General features: G+C 39.8%; 1 protein-coding gene across 1 annotated transcript; it reads right to left on the minus strand.

The window, feature by feature from the left end:
• Nucleotides 1–6,842: 6,842 nt before the first annotated feature.
• nop9 (NOP9 nucleolar protein) lies at nt 6,843–14,366 on the minus strand. Its single transcript, XM_080503985.1, has 12 exons — nt 14,330–14,366; nt 12,904–13,233; nt 11,502–11,738; nt 11,195–11,401; nt 10,473–10,580; nt 8,579–8,720; nt 8,262–8,454; nt 8,030–8,170; nt 7,737–7,856; nt 7,346–7,558; nt 7,115–7,220; nt 6,843–7,022 (listed from the first exon to the last, which is right to left on the minus strand). Exons 2-12 carry the CDS (start codon nt 13,124–13,126, stop codon nt 6,868–6,870), a joined length of 1,845 nt encoding a protein of 614 aa, XP_080360111.1. The 5' UTR covers nt 13,127–13,233; nt 14,330–14,366; the 3' UTR covers nt 6,843–6,867.
• Between the last annotated feature and the right edge of the window lie 4,037 nt (nt 14,367–18,403).

The raw sequence follows: 18,403 nt of genomic DNA on the forward strand, positions 1-18,403 counted from the left end.
AGTGAAAGCTGAAGTTGCACTTTATGATAATTAGGTTTTTAATGTGGTTGTTTCTCTGTATTTTGAAATATTATCATAGACGTGGTTTTGTGCAGGATATCTTAAGCCAATTACTTCAGCATTTCAAATAGATATTGCTTAACAATTTCAATTTCGTCACATATTATCAGTTGCATTCAGCTGATTATTGTAACTGCCAATAGCCCATATTTCAGGTTCTGTTCTTTTTCATTTAGGGTTTGTCAGTTTTAATTCTTCTAATCCATCTGTTAATTTTGCAGCCATGTAAACTTCACTAAAACCCAACAATTGTTGAAGTTGCACACGGCGTCACATCAGAATTAGCAGAAGAAATCTGGCCCTCATCTTCATACAAGCTTTTTCTCTACAAATGTGCAGATTTTTCTACAAGTGGAATTTGTTCCCCATCTGCTTGTGTCTGGCGTCCTCCTGCAGTCCACACAATACTGGCAGTTGTATGAACGTATGCATGAGTTGTCTGTCTTTCTGTGTTAGCCCAGCAGCGTACTGGTGACCTCTCAGGAGGAAGCTTACCTTTTCACACTCCGTCAGCTGGGAATATCCTCAACCCTTCCATGGTCCTCTACAAGGATGGTGGATGTCCAATTTGGGATCATGCTCTTTGGTAAGACTTAAAATGACTGCTTTGTGAACTGGCCTGGTGGGACGGTGAGTAGCAATGTTCCCCCACAGCAATAATGTTCCTGGTTTAAACCTGCTCATGGACTGGCTCTTTTTTTTTTCAGTTTCTATGTTCTCATTGAACTTCATGAAAGTTCTGCATAACTGGTGACTAAATGTAAATGTGTGTGCGGGTAATTGTGCATATCTTTGTGTTAACACACCTTCAGCCTGTCTCAGTTCAGAACAGCCTTTGTGATCCCCTCTAGATCAGGCATATCTTTTAAACTAGAATGTCCCCGTTTTGAGTCCGAATTAGGTCTGAGGGCCTTTGCTTGCATGATATTCCTCTGTGTGTGTGTGTGTGTGTGTGTGTGTGTGTGTGTGTGTGTGTGTGTGTGTGTGTGTGTGTGTGTGTGTGTGTGTGTGTGTGTGTGTGTGTGTGTGTGTGTATGTTTGATTGGTGGTGTTTGTTTTGTATTGTTTTTTTTATTGTCTTCAGCAATTTAAGTATAATTCATTTACAGCTATTTGTTTTCAGCTCCACGTTGTTTTAATGATTATTTATGTGCAACACTGTGATTTCCGCTGTGGTTGTTTTTCAAGTGCTATAGAAATAAAGTTGAGTTGATTCAGCTCAGCACACTGATGAAATACTGCAGGAAGCATCAACAAAGCTTGTTTTATTATTTGTCATGATTTGAAAATAGACAGATTTTTGTAGCATTCACACCCTTAAATAAACAAAACATTTTTACAGAGCTGTGACAGGGAGCTGACTAAACACAGAGAAGGCACAAATAAGCAGACCAGACCTTTTACACTTCTTGCAGCTCGAATATTAATTTCTGTACCAGAGGTGTACCGAGAATGCTCTAGAAAGCTCTATTACATAAAAGTAATTGTCTGAACTCAAACATTGTTACCTTTTCTAGGTTCTGCTCGTTCTTTATCTTTAAGACGTGCAAAAACCCCCCCAAAAAAACAAACAAAACATGAGTGCTCCAATGCTGGCATCAGAATTTTTTTTGAGAAGGCAATATGGCGTGTAAGAATACAAGATGGGTTTTGTAAAAATGTGAAGAAAAAAAAAAAAAAAACACCCTTAATGTGTTGTGAGCCTTTGAAAAATGCTGAATGGGATTAGGGCAGATATTGTAGAAACAGCTCTTGTTTGATAAAATTTTTAATGTAGCCCTGTGTAAAGGCAAAAACCCTGCTGGGATCCAAATGGGATTACACGACGAGGATATACTATAGCTGAAAATAATCACACTGTGGATGGCTACCTGAAATACATCTGAAGATAAAGGTAGCTCCACAACTTCATATTTTATTTATGGACCTCAATATAACAACACTCTCGGTATTAAGATTAATAAATGAGATTGTTTTAGGCATAATGGTTAAAAATTACATTTAAACAGCAGCCTTTGTTTAAAAAAAAAAAAGAGAGAGAGAAAAGATGAATCCAGAACTTTTATAGTAAAACTCACATTTCACAATTTCCATTGAGATTTCTTCTGCACCACAAACTTTTCAAACATTTCTCTGCCTTCCGCAAAAGTTGTGAAGTTTGAATTGGAATTACAGTTAAAGTCATTACTTTTCATTTAGAATTGTAAATATACAGATCGAGCTTTATCTACTGAATCAATGTGCGTGTTATATTCATGTTGCCAAGTGTAAAGAAAGGGTGTGCCCAGTTGAAATAAATGTTTTCATGTGTAACTATTCCAGGTGTGTAGTACAGATGAAAACATTTTCAGCCACACATACTCTTTTCTTTTTGCCCAGGATTTAGTGTAGAAAAGTGCCTTGGGCTACATGGCAAGCACAGCCAATCATGTGAGATCACAGCACGTAGCTGCAGTGTGTTGAGGTTTTGATGATGATACAGTAATGATCTGGGAGGATGAGAGAGAGAGAGAGGGGGGGGAGAGAGAGAGAGAGAGAAAGAAGGGTTGAAAAGAAAGATAATTAACGAAAGGGAGACAATCAGTTTAGGACTGAGACTCATAGAAGGAAAGAAAAAAGGAAAGACACATGGCAGAATCAGAGGACAAGAAAGTGAATCAGAGGAATAGATACATTTGGGGAAAGAGTGAAAAAGAGAGAAAGGAGAGAATCAGAGAGAGAGAACGAGACGGTTTGGAGAGAGGCTTTGAGGAGTATTGGTTGCTGGGAGACTGTTGTCACGGAGACGAGGAGTCCTAGAGTCCTTTGGCATCTGAAATGTCCTATATTTATGTTGATTTTTCTTCTTTTTTTTGTTTGTTTGATTTGACTTTTCTCTCTCCCGGCTAGTGATTAAGAGATCGACAAGCGATATGCACAGACGGAGGAGGCAACTCCTCTAACTGGAATGATACACAAAACGTTTCACAGAATGGAAAATGAGACATGAGGGTTTGAGTACACTGAAACAGGTCAGATAACTGTCATATAATAGCATTCTTGTGACAGCTACACAGAAGCCCACAGGAAAAAGGACGAGGGAGTTGAGGAATATATGATAGAGTTCGTCTCTGTGACGCCCTGTCAGTCTCTCAAATCGTGACAGCTATCCTCCCTCTCTGTGTCTTTCTGTCGCTGACTCATTCTGCAAGCATTTACTGTGATTTTCTGCAGAATGAATACTTGTAGAGAGCAGGGGGAAGACAGAGGGAGCTTAATAGACGATAAAGGGGCCTATTGTGTGGCAGTGAAAGCCTGTCGAACTTGCTCCTCGCTGCACTTAAAAAAGACTGTTTTCTGTCAGAGCTGGTGCCAACTTCAGGTCAACTTTGAGCTTTTTCCCAGCATGATTGATTACTCATAGCTGTGCATTGTCGATAAGAATTTAAATGATAAGAATGGGATAATTAAAGGTGAAAAGTAACATTTATTATATTAAAATTCTGTTAAGAAAATCATTAGAAATATATAGAATTGTATGAATAACACACATAATGGTGTCAGGTTCTACAGTGGCAAATTATAAATAGACGTGTTGACAGCAAATGAGAACCAAGCTTTAACTTATTTACTAATAATGCCATGATGGACAGATAATCAATGTTATTCACTTCATCTTATAACTTCACCTTGTTCGTGCCGCACTCAACTGACTACTTGATGTGAAGCATTGCATATGTGGTGGACGCCAGCAGATCAACATCAATCACATTCCCCCTCCATCTGGATCCATAGTGTCTTTCCTGCTATTGCCAGTGAATGAAATGATAATCACCTTGTCCTTCTACGACGTTACATTTGCTCGATTACTGGTGGCATGGTGTATTTGACTAAGTGATGCTGCGGGAAGCAGAGGTGTCGTGCTGTAATAGCTACAACCGTGAAGTTCATCTGTGATATCAATCTATCCACTGGCTTGAATGAAATGCGGCAGAATGTGATCTGGAGTGATGGATGATAGTGTGGGTATAGGCATGTACACACCACGGTAATGTCAGTGACAAGGCACACACACACACACACACACACACACACACACACACACACACACACACACACACACACACACACACACACACACACACACACACACACACACACACACACACACACACACACACACACGCTATGACAACTAGACAGTGAGTGACATTGGAAGGAAGCTTTTGTTGAATCCCAGTGGAATCCATGTGATTTGTTTTCAAGGAGCTCATTGTAACCCAAAGGTCACCGTTCCCCCGTGTACACAGAGCCGATTATACATGCATGGAGCTTTAATAACCAAACAACAAAAGAGAGCAAGGATGAGCCTGACCACAAACTGAATATCAAGCTTGGAGTGAAACATTTGTTATCAAAGGTAGTTTGGTGAAATTGAAGGGAGGCCACAGAGAGGTGGGACGCCAGGTGCTCCATCCAGTGGTGTGGATTAATAGCAGGTTAAAAGTTGGTAACAAAGACTTGTGCTCCATAAAATATGATGAGATTCAATAATAGACAGTGAGATTCATTTTGATACAGTACAAAGTAAAATATGAGTTGCAATTAGCTGGCTTTAAAAGGATTGTTTCTTAATTTCAAAGTAAATTTTCATTCATTTTATTCCCGACATTATATAGGATAACAGAAAACTTTAGATGGATAATTTTCAGTTTAATATTTTGTATTACCTTCGACAGACAAACAGACAGATGGTAGAGGAGGTTGTTCTCCAGTCCCACAGCTTGTTTTCAACCTCTCATGCTGTCCAAGTGTATTTTGGCAAGACACTTAACCCCAAGTTGCAACTTCTGGTGAGCAAGCACCTTGCGAGGCAGCTGCCATTAGCGCTGTGTCAGTGTGCATGGCTGAATGCGAATCAAATAGCAGTATAATGCGAGTGTAAGGTTCACTGAAGACCCAAAACAACATACACGCACATGTTGAAAGCTGAATATTGTGTTTTTTAATTTCCTGCAGGAAAGCTAAATCATTTTCTTACTTGTCTATGATGGTCTGATGCTAGTTTACACGGTGCATCACCGGCTTCAGAGCTACGTCATTCCAGACCAGCAAGGAATTTATGCGGGTTTATGCAAGATGGAGCAAGAAGAACAAAGTATATGTATTATTAAAATCAGCTCCAAGCTAGCTCCAAGAAAATGCTAAAACTATTGTTACACAAAGTTGTGGTCATAAGCAGGAGTCACCACTTGTCCTCACATTATCCTCCTGTACAGGGAAATCATGCAAACTCCAGAGAGAAAAGCCCAGAAGCCCGACTTGAACTGGGGACATTCTTGCTAAGAGGTAAGAGAGCTCAATACTACACAGGAAAAAGAAAAATCTAAATAAACCTCCACTCAAACACGTCAGCCTGTTATAGAGTTTTATATAACACCTAAAAAAAATGTATACTAAATTATGTCTTTTTATTTAAATCACATGCTCAAGTTGCTCCAACGTGCAACACCGGATCTTTGAATCTGACCGTTTGATATTATAATCTTAATGAATAAATATGCTGTGAACATTCCAAAGCAACCTGACCTTTAGACTATAAAATGTGCAAAGTCAACAGTTTGACTTTCTGTTCTGCCAGCACAAAGATCAGCGGGGTTGACCTAAAAGCTTTGTCCCTCTGGAGACTGTTTTAAAATTTCAAATCACCTCAGTTGTGCGAATGGGTGTTGCATATTAAAACAACTTTCCTCATTTCTGCGAATTTCCTTCATAGTTACATATCATAGTAATGTGAAGAACATTGAACTAATGAACCATCAGTAATATCTGCCTCTAATTGCTTGAAATGATGCAGTACAATACAAAACATATTATTCCTTGACTGACAATAACACACACAATATACCACCTGCTCAATCTAATGTTCAACTTTTATCCAATAATCTTCTACATTGCTTTGTTCATCTTGGGACTTGAGGCGCTAGAGGCAATACAAGTTTACTATGGTTGAAGGCAGATTATACCGAGGACAGATCACTAGTATATCTCGGAGGACATGTAAACTTAGGATGGAAAAGCCCCCCCAGCCCAAGTCTGAATCAAACTGAGGACCCTCTCGCTATTGGGCAATACTTTTAACAAATACCTGGCCTGAATTAATGTGCTTCTTTCATTGGTGAAACCTGCATTGACTGTCTAGGATTTTGTCTTTCACACCACCAGCTCAGTCCTGCTCATGCTGCAGTGTACCTTCTCAGTCCCATGCTGTTTGCTCACAGAGAGGCACTGGCCAGATAAATGTCTCCTGTCAGATCAATAGAGAATCAATGACTGTGTCTCCAACAGGCTGTATGACACATGCTGCTCACTGCTTAGACTTTTTTTTTTTTTTACACTGTTTCCATGAATGAGGAAGAATGACATTCAGATAAACTGAACGATCAATTCCAGCTTGAAATACGTTCTTATAATTATAAGACACACTGGGAATTGGGCTTAGGCAATCAAAACCGGTCTGTCTTTATCAATGGGATCAATATTCAGTAAGAGCAGCTGAAAAGGAACTGGTTAAACGCTGCAACAGCTGTATACCTTCAGGTCAACGTTTCTGTGTCTCATATTGTCCCACATTTCAGGGTTGCCATCCTCAATTTAAGACCTGGGCTTGAAGGAGAGAATAAATGTTCCTCTAGTGGCCCCTACAGGCCGAGCTGCTTCTTACATTCAGTAATAAACAGTAGATGATGAAAAAGTTACTTTACATTTTTTTTAATTGAATTACAAAAAAAACAAAAAACGCTGATACATGATACATATGTGCACATTTTACTCAAGAATGTCACTGAAAAGCTTCCTCTTCTTGGACTCGCCGGTCTGTATTTCCTGCCAGTGGGCTCTTCTGTGTACAAAGTGGTAGAGGGCAAATTTAGCCCACACGTGACGGGCAAACTGATCGGACCTCAGCTGGCTTTCACTGGAAACTGGAAAAGCGGAATGAGATTAGAATGAAAGTCACAAACAAGACCTTGTAGGAAGGAACTTGTACAAGAGAGTGAGTTCATGTCAGTGTTACCTAGTTCCTGTGCGATGTTTTGCCTCTGATTGACCGACGCGCTGTTCCACACAGCCTCGAGCACACGGCTGCCTAATCTGGAGCACGCCATCTGGACATACTGACCCTGGAAGGATGAAATGCTCCAGTTAATAATTCATAAACCTACAGTTTATCGGTTCCTTTCAAAGTTACTCTGCTAATGAACAATGTACAACAAATTTGGCTCTCAAGTAAATGTAAAACATCTACCTCCAGTCTCTTCAAGATTTTGCCCCTGCCCTTGTCACTGGACATGGTGATGAGGGCCTGGAGGACGTGGCTGCCCGCGGGGTCAGAAGCCAGCGTGAGGAGGTCAGCTGGGCTCAGAGTGCGAAGGCTGCTGAGGAGAAGCGAGCGCTCCTTGAATTTTGCCAAGGCCTGGACCAAGCGGGAGCCGTGGTAACAGATGGAGGTCAGTGGGACCTGGATGGCAAACGTGATTAGATGTGCTTCAGTGATCGAGCAACTGCGACCCAACATCTATTCATTAGTGCAGAAAGCCGTTTTAGGTAGTCTCCTGCACTGCTGATTCAGCTGAAAAGTCCAGACGACGGAAAAAATTCAGCCCTACATAATCCGATTGGATTTCTCGGCTGTTTACCTCTGTGTCGATGTTGCCATCTGCTGTCTCAGAGTGGTAATACACTTCATAGGTGACCAGGGACATGAAGAGAGGCAGGCAGTGAACGTGTCGCGAGCCTGGCTCAGCGCAGTGAAAAGCCTGCGAGGCAATAGCAACACATCAACAACACGATTTCAATTATCTACAAATCAAACACTTAACAGTGAATACGCGCCATCAAAATTTCAGTCATAAAGCAGAGAGACTGACTGAAAAGGAGGGTGGTGGCGTATTGGTTCGATATTGTGTCGCAATAAAGGTTTGAAGCTTACATGGAGCAGGCACTGCATCATCTCGCTCTGTTTCTCTCCACTTTCTGCACAGCTTTCGGCCAGCTGAACGATCACACCCATGTGACCTGCGGCCAGGATGGCCTCCACACCCACGATCAGCTCACTGAACAAACTGAGGAACTGTGGACAAAGAAAACCACAAAGGAGGCGTGAAATACTGGGGGGGGGGGGCAGTTCCTCCCTTCAGATCAACCAACAGGTGAAACCCTACCAGCTTGTGTTTGGCCGAGGCCGCTGTGAGTCTCTGTACGGGGAAGTTGGCGATGGGATGGACCGCAAGGTCGACCAGATGACCCTTGAGATGATTCTTGTAGATGTCACGGAGAAGTGATTTGTGGGACAGCTGTACTATAGTCTCTATGAGGTGACTGGAGGCTTGGTCCTTCAGAAAGACCAGAAGTGGACTGGTGGGGGTGAAGGAGCATAAACAACACATAAATTCCAAGTCATAAGCCAAAAACATTTTTAAACAAAAATCCAAACCAATGAGGCACATGGGAATGACAGGAGCACAATCTTGACACAGACCTCACTCCGGAAGCAGTGCTGCGACCGGTCAGGTACCCCAAAATGCGTTTGAGGAGCTGTTTGCAAAGTTTGGGTCGTTTTCTGTGACACACAGTCAACATGGTTTGAAACACGGCACTGGCAACAGCATCCGTCACGCTTACTGGAAAGAAAACAGATGCTTCTGTCAGAATTCCTGCAGACTTTAAGATATTACGTGTCAAACAAAACAAAAGAAGCACTCAGGATACCTACACTTTGAAAAAAAAAAAACAACAGTGCCGCAAACATCAAACCCAATGCAAAAGTATTAAATAATCCAAAGTATTCTCACAGCTTCCGAGGTGCTTTTTAGTTCTGATATAGGTTGAGCACTTGTAGCTTTTAGCTGTAGACTCGGATCGAACTATCTCCCGGGGATTTAGGTGTAAGTCAAGTGATTTTTGAGTTCAGTTGGTCTGATGCAGCACTTCATCCCCGCTACTTGGCCAAACAGCTCCCACAGAATGAATGAGGAAAGCAGCTGGTAGGTGCATGAATTCCCAATATTTAACAGGATTCACTTATATGATGTATGCTAAATTGAAATTTTAATAGCCCCCGCAGTGCCAAGATTTCTCCACTTCCTGGGAAGATTAATGGCGTTGCTACAATTTAGAGCCTACAGTTTAAAGCACAGCGGGCATGTGTGTTTTAATAAAATGGACAGACCGAGGACAAAACCGAATTCCTTTCTGTACCTGTGCCAGAGAACTTGGCTAAAAGCCACTTAGGTTTCTGTGCTGCGTAGGCATTCCCCCCCGCCCCCCACCCCCCCGAGGTGATTTATCGACCGTTTTGTTTTGTTTTGATAATGAAACTGCAAGGCCAGCTTTGTCATATAAATTCTAAACACAATCTACACGGCATCCTATTTTAAAAAGCTGCCCTTGAGCACTTCCCTTTTTACACTCCTGTGACTCCCCACAGGAGGTAAATGAAGCCAAAATAGCTTTAAAAATGACTAGTGAGGTGTTTTGGGAAAGCAGACTTGCTCTATGCTGTTCATTTTCCGGCACAACAAGACAGGTTTGTCAGAAATAATCAAAAACATCACTTGTTTAAAAACTCATACCAATAAATGCCTGAATACAGTTTTAAAGTTCCGCAAGTTGAACCCTCTATCAGGCGCAATACATATTTGTTAAGCTACTCATTTCTTTTTGGTTTTTCTATACCAGCAATAACGAGTTAATGACAATCACAAAAGATATGATGAATATTGTTGCAGAATATGTGTAGGATTGTTTTTAAATATCTGAGTATTTTAACAAACTAGGACAATTCTGCTTTGAGCTTTTCATGTTTTAGTCTTTTACCTTGAAGGTTAATTTATGCTTAGTGCACAAACACACTTGAGTGACCAACTATGAATCACTGTAACACCATATTTAACCACAGAACCCATGATGCAAGTAACAATACGGATTAAAACATACTTGGCACTCACTGCAGTGGCATGAGCCACATTTTGAAATATTATAGAAATCCAGTCAATAATATATCCAATTTAGATACATTTCTATGCCATAAAAAAATCAAAGATCAGCATTTTTACCAGATTTTATAACAAATAAATAGGTTTTAACCTTTTACTTTGAAATGTATTGGCTTTTAAGGTTTTTCATGGGTGATGAAAAACCTTATGAAAAACCTATGAACCCATGAAAAACCTTAAAAAATATTCCTGGAATTGAAATGTTCCACTTCCATGCGAGGGTTAAAATGTAAACACCCACATCTAAGGCCAACACTGAGAAAGCGTTGCAGTACTAGCAGGGTTTTTTTTTTGTTGATAAAACACTCAAGACGTTCAGTCAATTCAATATGGGTAGAGGAAGGGCGAACTGCCGAAGTCCGATAAAACATGACTCACAGTTTACGTTTTCCATCAAGGTCTCTGTGAGGTTTTTCATCTCGTACCAAAACGAGGTGGGAATCTCAAAGTCTGTCAGCTGAGGAGCGACGCTTCGATCTTTCACACCTGCGAGAATACAGGAGCAGCGAAAGCGGGAAGATGACACAAATACAAGCATGAAGTGAATACGCCTGCAGGTTTAGAGAGCCTCACGCAGCACCTGAAAAGCAGCGTCGGAAAAGTCAAGAGGTCGGAAGATTTACTCTCTCCTGGATGCCTTGTAAGAACATAAACTGAAGAGAAAAACCAAGCCAAATGGGAGAAATCAAATACTTTCTCAAGTAAACTGCCTTCCACTGAGCTGTCACTGTTTGATAATTGTCAGCAAATCTGAAGGCAACTGAGATACTGCAAAGGTTTTGCTGCCGTCAATGTTAAAACTTTAACTCCTTTATAGTTTTTGGCTACTGTATCAAGTTTGAAAAAAGTCTAACGAGACTTTTATCATCTCAATTCTGTGCCACTGACAAAATCATAATAGAAATAAACAAACAGGAATGCATACAAATAACTAGCTCATTCTATATGTGAACCTTTCTTCAGTATGAATGTGTTGCAGTGACAATCATTTTACTTTTAATGGCAAAATAATGTGAAAAACATATATTGCTTTGTATTGTAAGAATTGCGTTGGGCCACAGTACTGTTGTACTTTGTTTGACCTTTAGAGGCTTGTTTACCTGGACGAGTTTCAGTGCGAGGCGGTCCGACGCAGCCTCCCAGAACATGCAGGAGTGTGCGAACCACATGCGACCCGTGAACATGTCCGATGAACTCTACACTGTTGTCCCTCACCGCCTGGCCTAAAGACAACACCTGGGCTTCCAACACGCCGCAGCTCTCTTCTTCTTCTTCTGTAGCAGCAGTTGACTCTTCCTGCGATGAATCTGCGGAGGACAGATTCACTCCACTCGGTAAGCGATTTTCGTCCGATTTCACAAATTACCGACATAAAAGTGATCTTTTACAAATTGCATGTGCACTGACCTATCCACCTGGACATCTGTCTGACTGCACTCTCCACCACGTGACCCCCACACCGGTCGCAGGACACCGTCTTGAACTCCGAGCCCGATTCTCCCCCGAGTTCGGCCATCACCTCAGCCACCTGCTCGAGGCTGGACAGCGGCAGCAGCCGCTGCAGCGTGATGCTTCCTGTCCGGTCCATCGCCACCAGGGCTGCTTTACCTTTTACCTCAGAGAGGACATTCTCCACAAACATTCCTACGGGGAACATCAGGACAGAGTTTCAGCAGGGATGACAGTGGATGATGCAACAAAGCTACAATGGCAGACAGATGGAGGCGGCAGAACCGGCTCATTACGTTTCAGGTAAAGTGATGCAACAAGTCTGCAATGCAATGAAAACAAATGAGTGCGAGGCAACAAACTGACATGGATGTCTCGCAGCCATAGCAAACTACGGATGCAACACAGAGCATAACTTTAGACCAAAAAAAGTCCAGTTTTCACAAATCCAACCGACTGAACAGAATACCTGTGCAAGACACAGCGAAAGTGACACTTAAAAAAAAAAAATAATTCAAAATTATGATATTGATATTGTCAAAATTATGACAATATCAATTTTTTAAAAAAAGAAGAAAAAAGACATTATACAAAATATTCTTATATTTACAAGAATCTTTTTGTCAAGACTTGGAAGGTAAAATTACGAAGGATAAAATGTATGCTAAAAATATACAAACTTTACTAATCTTATAAACACAATTTTATATTAAAAATCGAATCAAAAATGCATGTTCATTTAAGAAAAAATTATTGGTATTCCCTCTTTTTGAAATGCACTTTTACAAAGTTGTCAACAGAAAAAAACGAGATTCCTGAGATGTTGTTACTCATTGTGGACACATCATTGATTCACATAAATAACATAACGAGTGAATTACTGACTTGGAAAGGTACATAGTTTCATGGAGTCATGTAGCTTTTATGTTCTGTGAACAACATTAGTTGCAGATGGAGCAAATGGCATAAAAAAAATAATTATGTAATTTATGGCGCACGTGTTGAAAACTTTGGATTTCTTGCACACATGCATGGCGAGCAACATTCGACAGACCCATTTTCATTGATTGTATCTTCCAAACAGATTTATTATTAAAATGCACCAACAGATCTCTGCAGATAAACTACAACTGATAGCTCATTTCATCCAATCATTTAGTTTTCTTTGAAGAATGATTGATGTTTTACTTGGGAGCCAAACGAGCTGATTGTTCAGTTATGACGTTGACTGATTTAGTTCAGATTTTAATATATTGATAATATGCCAGTTGTACAGAGCTGGACAGTGACTCGCACTCTGGCCTTTACCACAAGAACATAGATTGATAGATTGATACATTGATAATAAATCAACACTCACCTCTCTCCTCGTCATCTTCAAAACCTTCGCTGAGTCGTTCTCCAACTCGGCGGAAATACCCGACACTCAGGGCGTCCAGCCGCTTCCTTCCACCATCTCCCTGACTGTTTTGTCCTTCCTCACATTCCTTCCTTTTCATCTCTCCTCCTCCATCTTCTCCAGAGTGCCTCCTTTTCTTTCCTTCCGCCTTCTGCGGTTTCCTCTCCTCCGTTTTGGTGAGCATAGCAAAGTATGCAGTTTACCTGTATAATATTGTTTGTTAGCGACGTTTCTCAATCTGATCTTCTTGGTGGAAAGAGAGAACGAGGCGGAGACAACATCAAGTGACCACTGAAAGAAAAAAAAGAAAAAAGGAAAAATAAAGGGGAAACAAATTAAGTTAAAAAAAAAAAAGTGAAGGAAAAAAGTGCAGACTGACGATTTTGAACATTCTTAAGGTTAGTAAACATTTCCTCAAATTTAACCCATTTCACCAATAGTATTTAAATCAATGACTGAAACACTGACTTTAAGAAATATAGCTTTTACTATAGGTTATTTTTACTTTTGTGAGACAAAGAACTCTCCTTGCAATACAGCTGTTTTAATGCAGTTGGAACTATTGCTTACAAATAAGAGATGAATATGGCATTAATATTGGAAGAAATAAGGTTTCAGTGGCAACAGTGCATGAGCTGGTAAATGATATACATTGAAACAAGCGAGAGACCCAATAATTACAACAGGAGAAATGTATACATCGAGAACGAAAAAATTGTTGATTCCAATATATTGATTTTATATTGTCCAAAATGTGTGGAAAATGGTTGATCCTGATGAGAAAAAAGAAAGCTCTCACAATAACTTAATGGACAGTCATATTTTCTAATATATTTATTCTATTCTCATACAATATTCTAGTAGTAAAACAATATTAATAATAATTTAATAAATACATGAATGCCAGCCCTTCAAGAAATAAACATCTAACATTAACAAAAATATACCAGTTCCAATAGACCCAACCCATGATAAACATAGTATTGATTTATAGCTTTATCAGAGTAATTCGTATGTCAGTATGGATTTGTTTTCCTTCTGTTCGTCCCCAAGTAATACATCTGAGATAAGACAATTAGTTAAGTACTTAAATAAGTACTTATTTATCACATGAGATTAATGTTTGATGAATTTAGTCAATGCTAAGTGTTGATTAAAATGTTCTTGGAGATTCATTTTAAGGCCGATTCGCCATTTAAAATGGACAATGTGGAGGAGATTCCATATCAACTTAATGCATGTGAAGTGCATCGAAACGAACGGGCGCCGCTTCCCAATAGTTTTAGCTACATCCGTTGAGGTTTTCGCCTCATCTGTCCTATAATAATGCCCGAAATCATTTTTTAAGAAGCCGGAAATCATGACATAAAACACGAGTTTTACTCACATGTGAGAAGTCCAACACGGCAGGGTTATACTGTCGCGTGATGATGACGTAAGACTGTCCGCCTCCTGAGAAGCCAAACATCATGTGATTAAAAATAAAACAATCCTCGTGCGATTTACAAACTAAAAAGTCCTCATGTGATTTTCTGGAAAAAAAAATAATAATTTGAGTCGTAAACTACTTGCGATCGTAAGATTTAGGGGGAAAAGACTAAATTAAACGCGTCACCTCTGAAATATATTATACCTGACTTAAACCAGCAGAGGGCGGCGTGATCTCTTTCCGTCAGTCGTTCATGACTGTTGAGTGAGCAGAGGTGAAAGAGCCTGAGGCCAAGGGACAACATACCAACTTACAGCAATTACTGGAGAGAGGAATCTTAGCTTATATATTTGTATGGGGAATTTGTATGCTTTGACTGGGAAGTGGGCCAAGCCCCCCCCCCCCCCCCCCCATATCAATGCATGCCTATATGGTTGTGGCCTGTGGCTTATGACTCACCCACAGAAAAATGTTTAACCCCCCCCATTAATACCAGTGATCTAATACTTGATCATAGTTTATGACGTCAAACATCTTACACCACCACCAACCAGTTATTAGTTAATAATTATTTCATTGCTTCATATCAAATTCAATGAGCAGGTCTGCATCGACATATGATGGGCAATATGTTGGTGATTCTTCAAAAGGCAAGTCCTGCTTTGTGATTGCCCACATATTGGTTATTCACATGTCTGTGGATATTCTCATTCATTCTGGTCATAACATAGCAAATTGAATCACTTGATGATCATGAGCTGTCATCTGAACAGTCACCTGTCTAGATCAAGTGATAAATCCAGATTCTGGGAAGTCACGTTTTGCTTCGTTTAGTTTTTTTCACTACAAGCAAGTCCAGTTGCCTTTGTGACAAGATTTATATTAAGTGGGTACCCTTTTTTTCAATCTGCAATCCTGTAAATGCTCGTCAGAATCTAAATCTGATAAAACTTTAAGAAGCTTTTGCGGCTCCACGAAAGAAACAAAATGAGTAGATATTTAATTAAAGCTAACTTCAAACTCTTCTCTAGACAAAGGTGGGTCTTTGTTTGGTTAACGACAACATAGGGTGCATAAAGAGTTGTGAATCACAACCAACCAAGTTTTGTGTTTGAATCAATTCATTCTTTATATTTGACATTCTGGTGATGTTATCACAGCCGGAGATTGTATTGCAGGGAGACTTCTTCAAAGTAAAAATGATAAGGGAAAACAAAGACAACGCCCTGGTTACAAATATTGGAATGAATCATGCATGAAGTCATTTAAAGTGTTGTAATTTTTAATTGGACAACGAATGGCATGTAATAGTTTCCAAAAGTGGCATGTCGAAGCAGAATGTCTTTTTACTGGAAGAAAGGACTGTGACAGGGTCAGTACATTAGACAAACTGCAAGGAATACAAACAAGAATGATGAGATTAAGAGGAAAAATTAAGATTTTTTTAATCTTAAAACGTTTTAGATAATGGTTTAGTAAACTGCGAGAACTCAGATAATCCTAATGCTGTGATGAAATCACAGAAGAACACAAGAAGAACCTGTAAACTCCACACAGAAAGTCTTTGTAACCCTTCCTGGATTTCAAGTGGGGGCCTCTTTGGTATGAGGTGAGAGGCATTAAACAGCAATATTTATCCAGAGCAAATGATGTATTGAGAGGAGAATCATCTGTTTTTAGAAGTGACAGACAGTCTGGACCTTGTCCCCTCCCTGATGTCATCTTATGTCAACAGTGTACTTTGTAGTGTACTTTGTAGTGTTTTTCGTAGTGTACACACCGTTACGAGATCATTAAAAAGATCCTCAAAAAAGCCTGAGAAAAAGGAGATAAAATAAAGCGAGACAACAATAGTCTTGAAATATGAAGTCTCATTGCCCTTAAACAGACTGAGTTACCATTCTTTTTTTGGAGGAAGGAAAAGTAATTCTTTCTAAGTACACAGAGGGAAATATAAGTCTTATCTGCCCAAGGTTTTTCTTTTAAATAGCGACAACAAGCAGATTGAAAGCAGAGACGCAAAGCAACAGACAAATCATTTGTTCACCAGCCGAGCTTCTGTTGGCTTTGTCTGTTTGTGTTCCATCTCCGGAGCAACAGCAGCAGTGCATGAATCAGCTCCCGCACAGCACACTGTGAATGAACGCTGCAGAGGATGAATGTCTCGGAGTCACAGCAGTGTATGCAGACAGATTTCATCACAGCGTTGCAAAACACACACATCACTTCTGAAGTGACTGGCGTGAGTCAGACCAAAAATGAAAATCTGAATGTTGAGTTCTCACGTCTCTCTAATTTGAGATGACGGAAATCTTATTGCGCATTCATGAGTTCCTGAGAGGAGAAAAGAGCTCTACCTGCTTCGAGTAGATTAATCCAACCGAAGGTTGCACAAGTCAATGATATTTGAGCTTCTACGCAACTCATTTCTCACTGATGTACTCGCTACTAATCTGATCTTATTCCAGTTAATTTGCAAAATAACTGGACCTTATAAGGCTGTTGTTTGTAGTTTGCCATCAACACAAAACAGCAGTTTTTCTTAATGTTCAGAAGAGTAATTTATAAATATGTCTAACTTTACAAGCTGAGATTGATCCATGCATGGTTTGTTTGCATGAAAGCAGCTGTGAGTTTTCAACCTTTATGTGGGGTTGTCTGTTGGAATTGTAAACTGAGCAATCTTATTGTTATAAATATCCAAGATAATACTTTTTTTTTTTTTAGCTAGTTTGTTTCCAACTTCATTCTTTTTGTAAACAGTTTTTTTTTTTATGCCAGCTGTATTTTTACCTAACCAGCAACATGTCTATTTATTGCAGGTGAAAATAAAGTCACATGCTCTTAAAGCACAAGGAATCAATGATCATGAAATAAATCAGTCTACCCATGTCATTGAAGTTAAAAAATGGAATTGACACATTATGTGTTTTTCGTTCACTTTTCCAGTTTGTTAAAGAAACAAAGTGCAGTTTTCTTTCGTGGACTTAAATTCTTGCTATTTCCGAACTCTATACTGACCTTATTTCTATTTAGCCAAGTTGTCTGTCTGGATAATTTGAGCCTATTGCAGCCTGACAAAATACAATTAAAAACAGACTATAAATACTTTTTTTTTCCAACAACTTGTTTGGAAAGATGAAATAATGATGTCTGTGAGTAGATTCATTAATTTTTCTAAACTTCAGATCGAGCAAACGGAGCTATTCCCCTCTGCTCCCAATGTGCTGGCTCAGCAGTTCCAACTGGCTGCTAATATTTGTATGCATTCAAAACTGTTGCAACTGCATTATTTTGGCATATATAATGTTAGGTTTTTTTTTTGTTGTAGCTCCTTGTTCATCAAAAGCATAGAATTTAACTGAGAGCATTTGTACTTTGTTGAGCTTTTCCAATCGCCCAAACGGAGAACGGTCAGAGGAAGTTGGTTATTATTTAACAGGGACGCGTCAATACTGCACATTCCGAAAATATTCTCACTGGCACTCCTTAACAGAGACAAACCTACTGTATGTTTCCTCTGCAAATCGATGCTGATACAAGTTTTTTTTTCTTTTAACATACAACCAAATTCTTATTTTCTCTTTCTTCTTGTAAGATTTAGGTTCACAAAAAAGGATAAGTTCCTTCAAATCCTTGTGTGTCTCCCAGAGTGAGGAAGCTTCCCTTTGGTCTGGTGCAAACAGTTTGGTTTCCCACGTATGGTGTGAGAACCAGGACCCAATCCCATCTGTTATGCTCAGGTCCTCCGCGTACCCAAGTCACCTTTATGTTTCCTCTCACGACCACCGCACTGCAGAAGGCACAAACACTGTCCGTGTCATTTATCATGCCGCCGTCGGGGCCAGCAGCATCAACAATAACACTGGTAAATGGTGTGCATTTTTCAGTTCACAAACAGCCATGTCACAAACCTAATGTATGGCTCTAAGCAACAAAAAATATTTTACAGATGAGATTATACCACATATATATGAATCAATTCCTGAGTATTGTCTCATTATTGCATGAGTTGTGTAAGAGCGTAGGCAA

The sequence above is a fragment of the Blennius ocellaris genome (assembly GCF_963422515.1).
Source record: "Blennius ocellaris genome assembly, chromosome: 10".
Taxonomy (NCBI): domain Eukaryota; kingdom Metazoa; phylum Chordata; class Actinopteri; order Blenniiformes; family Blenniidae; genus Blennius; species Blennius ocellaris.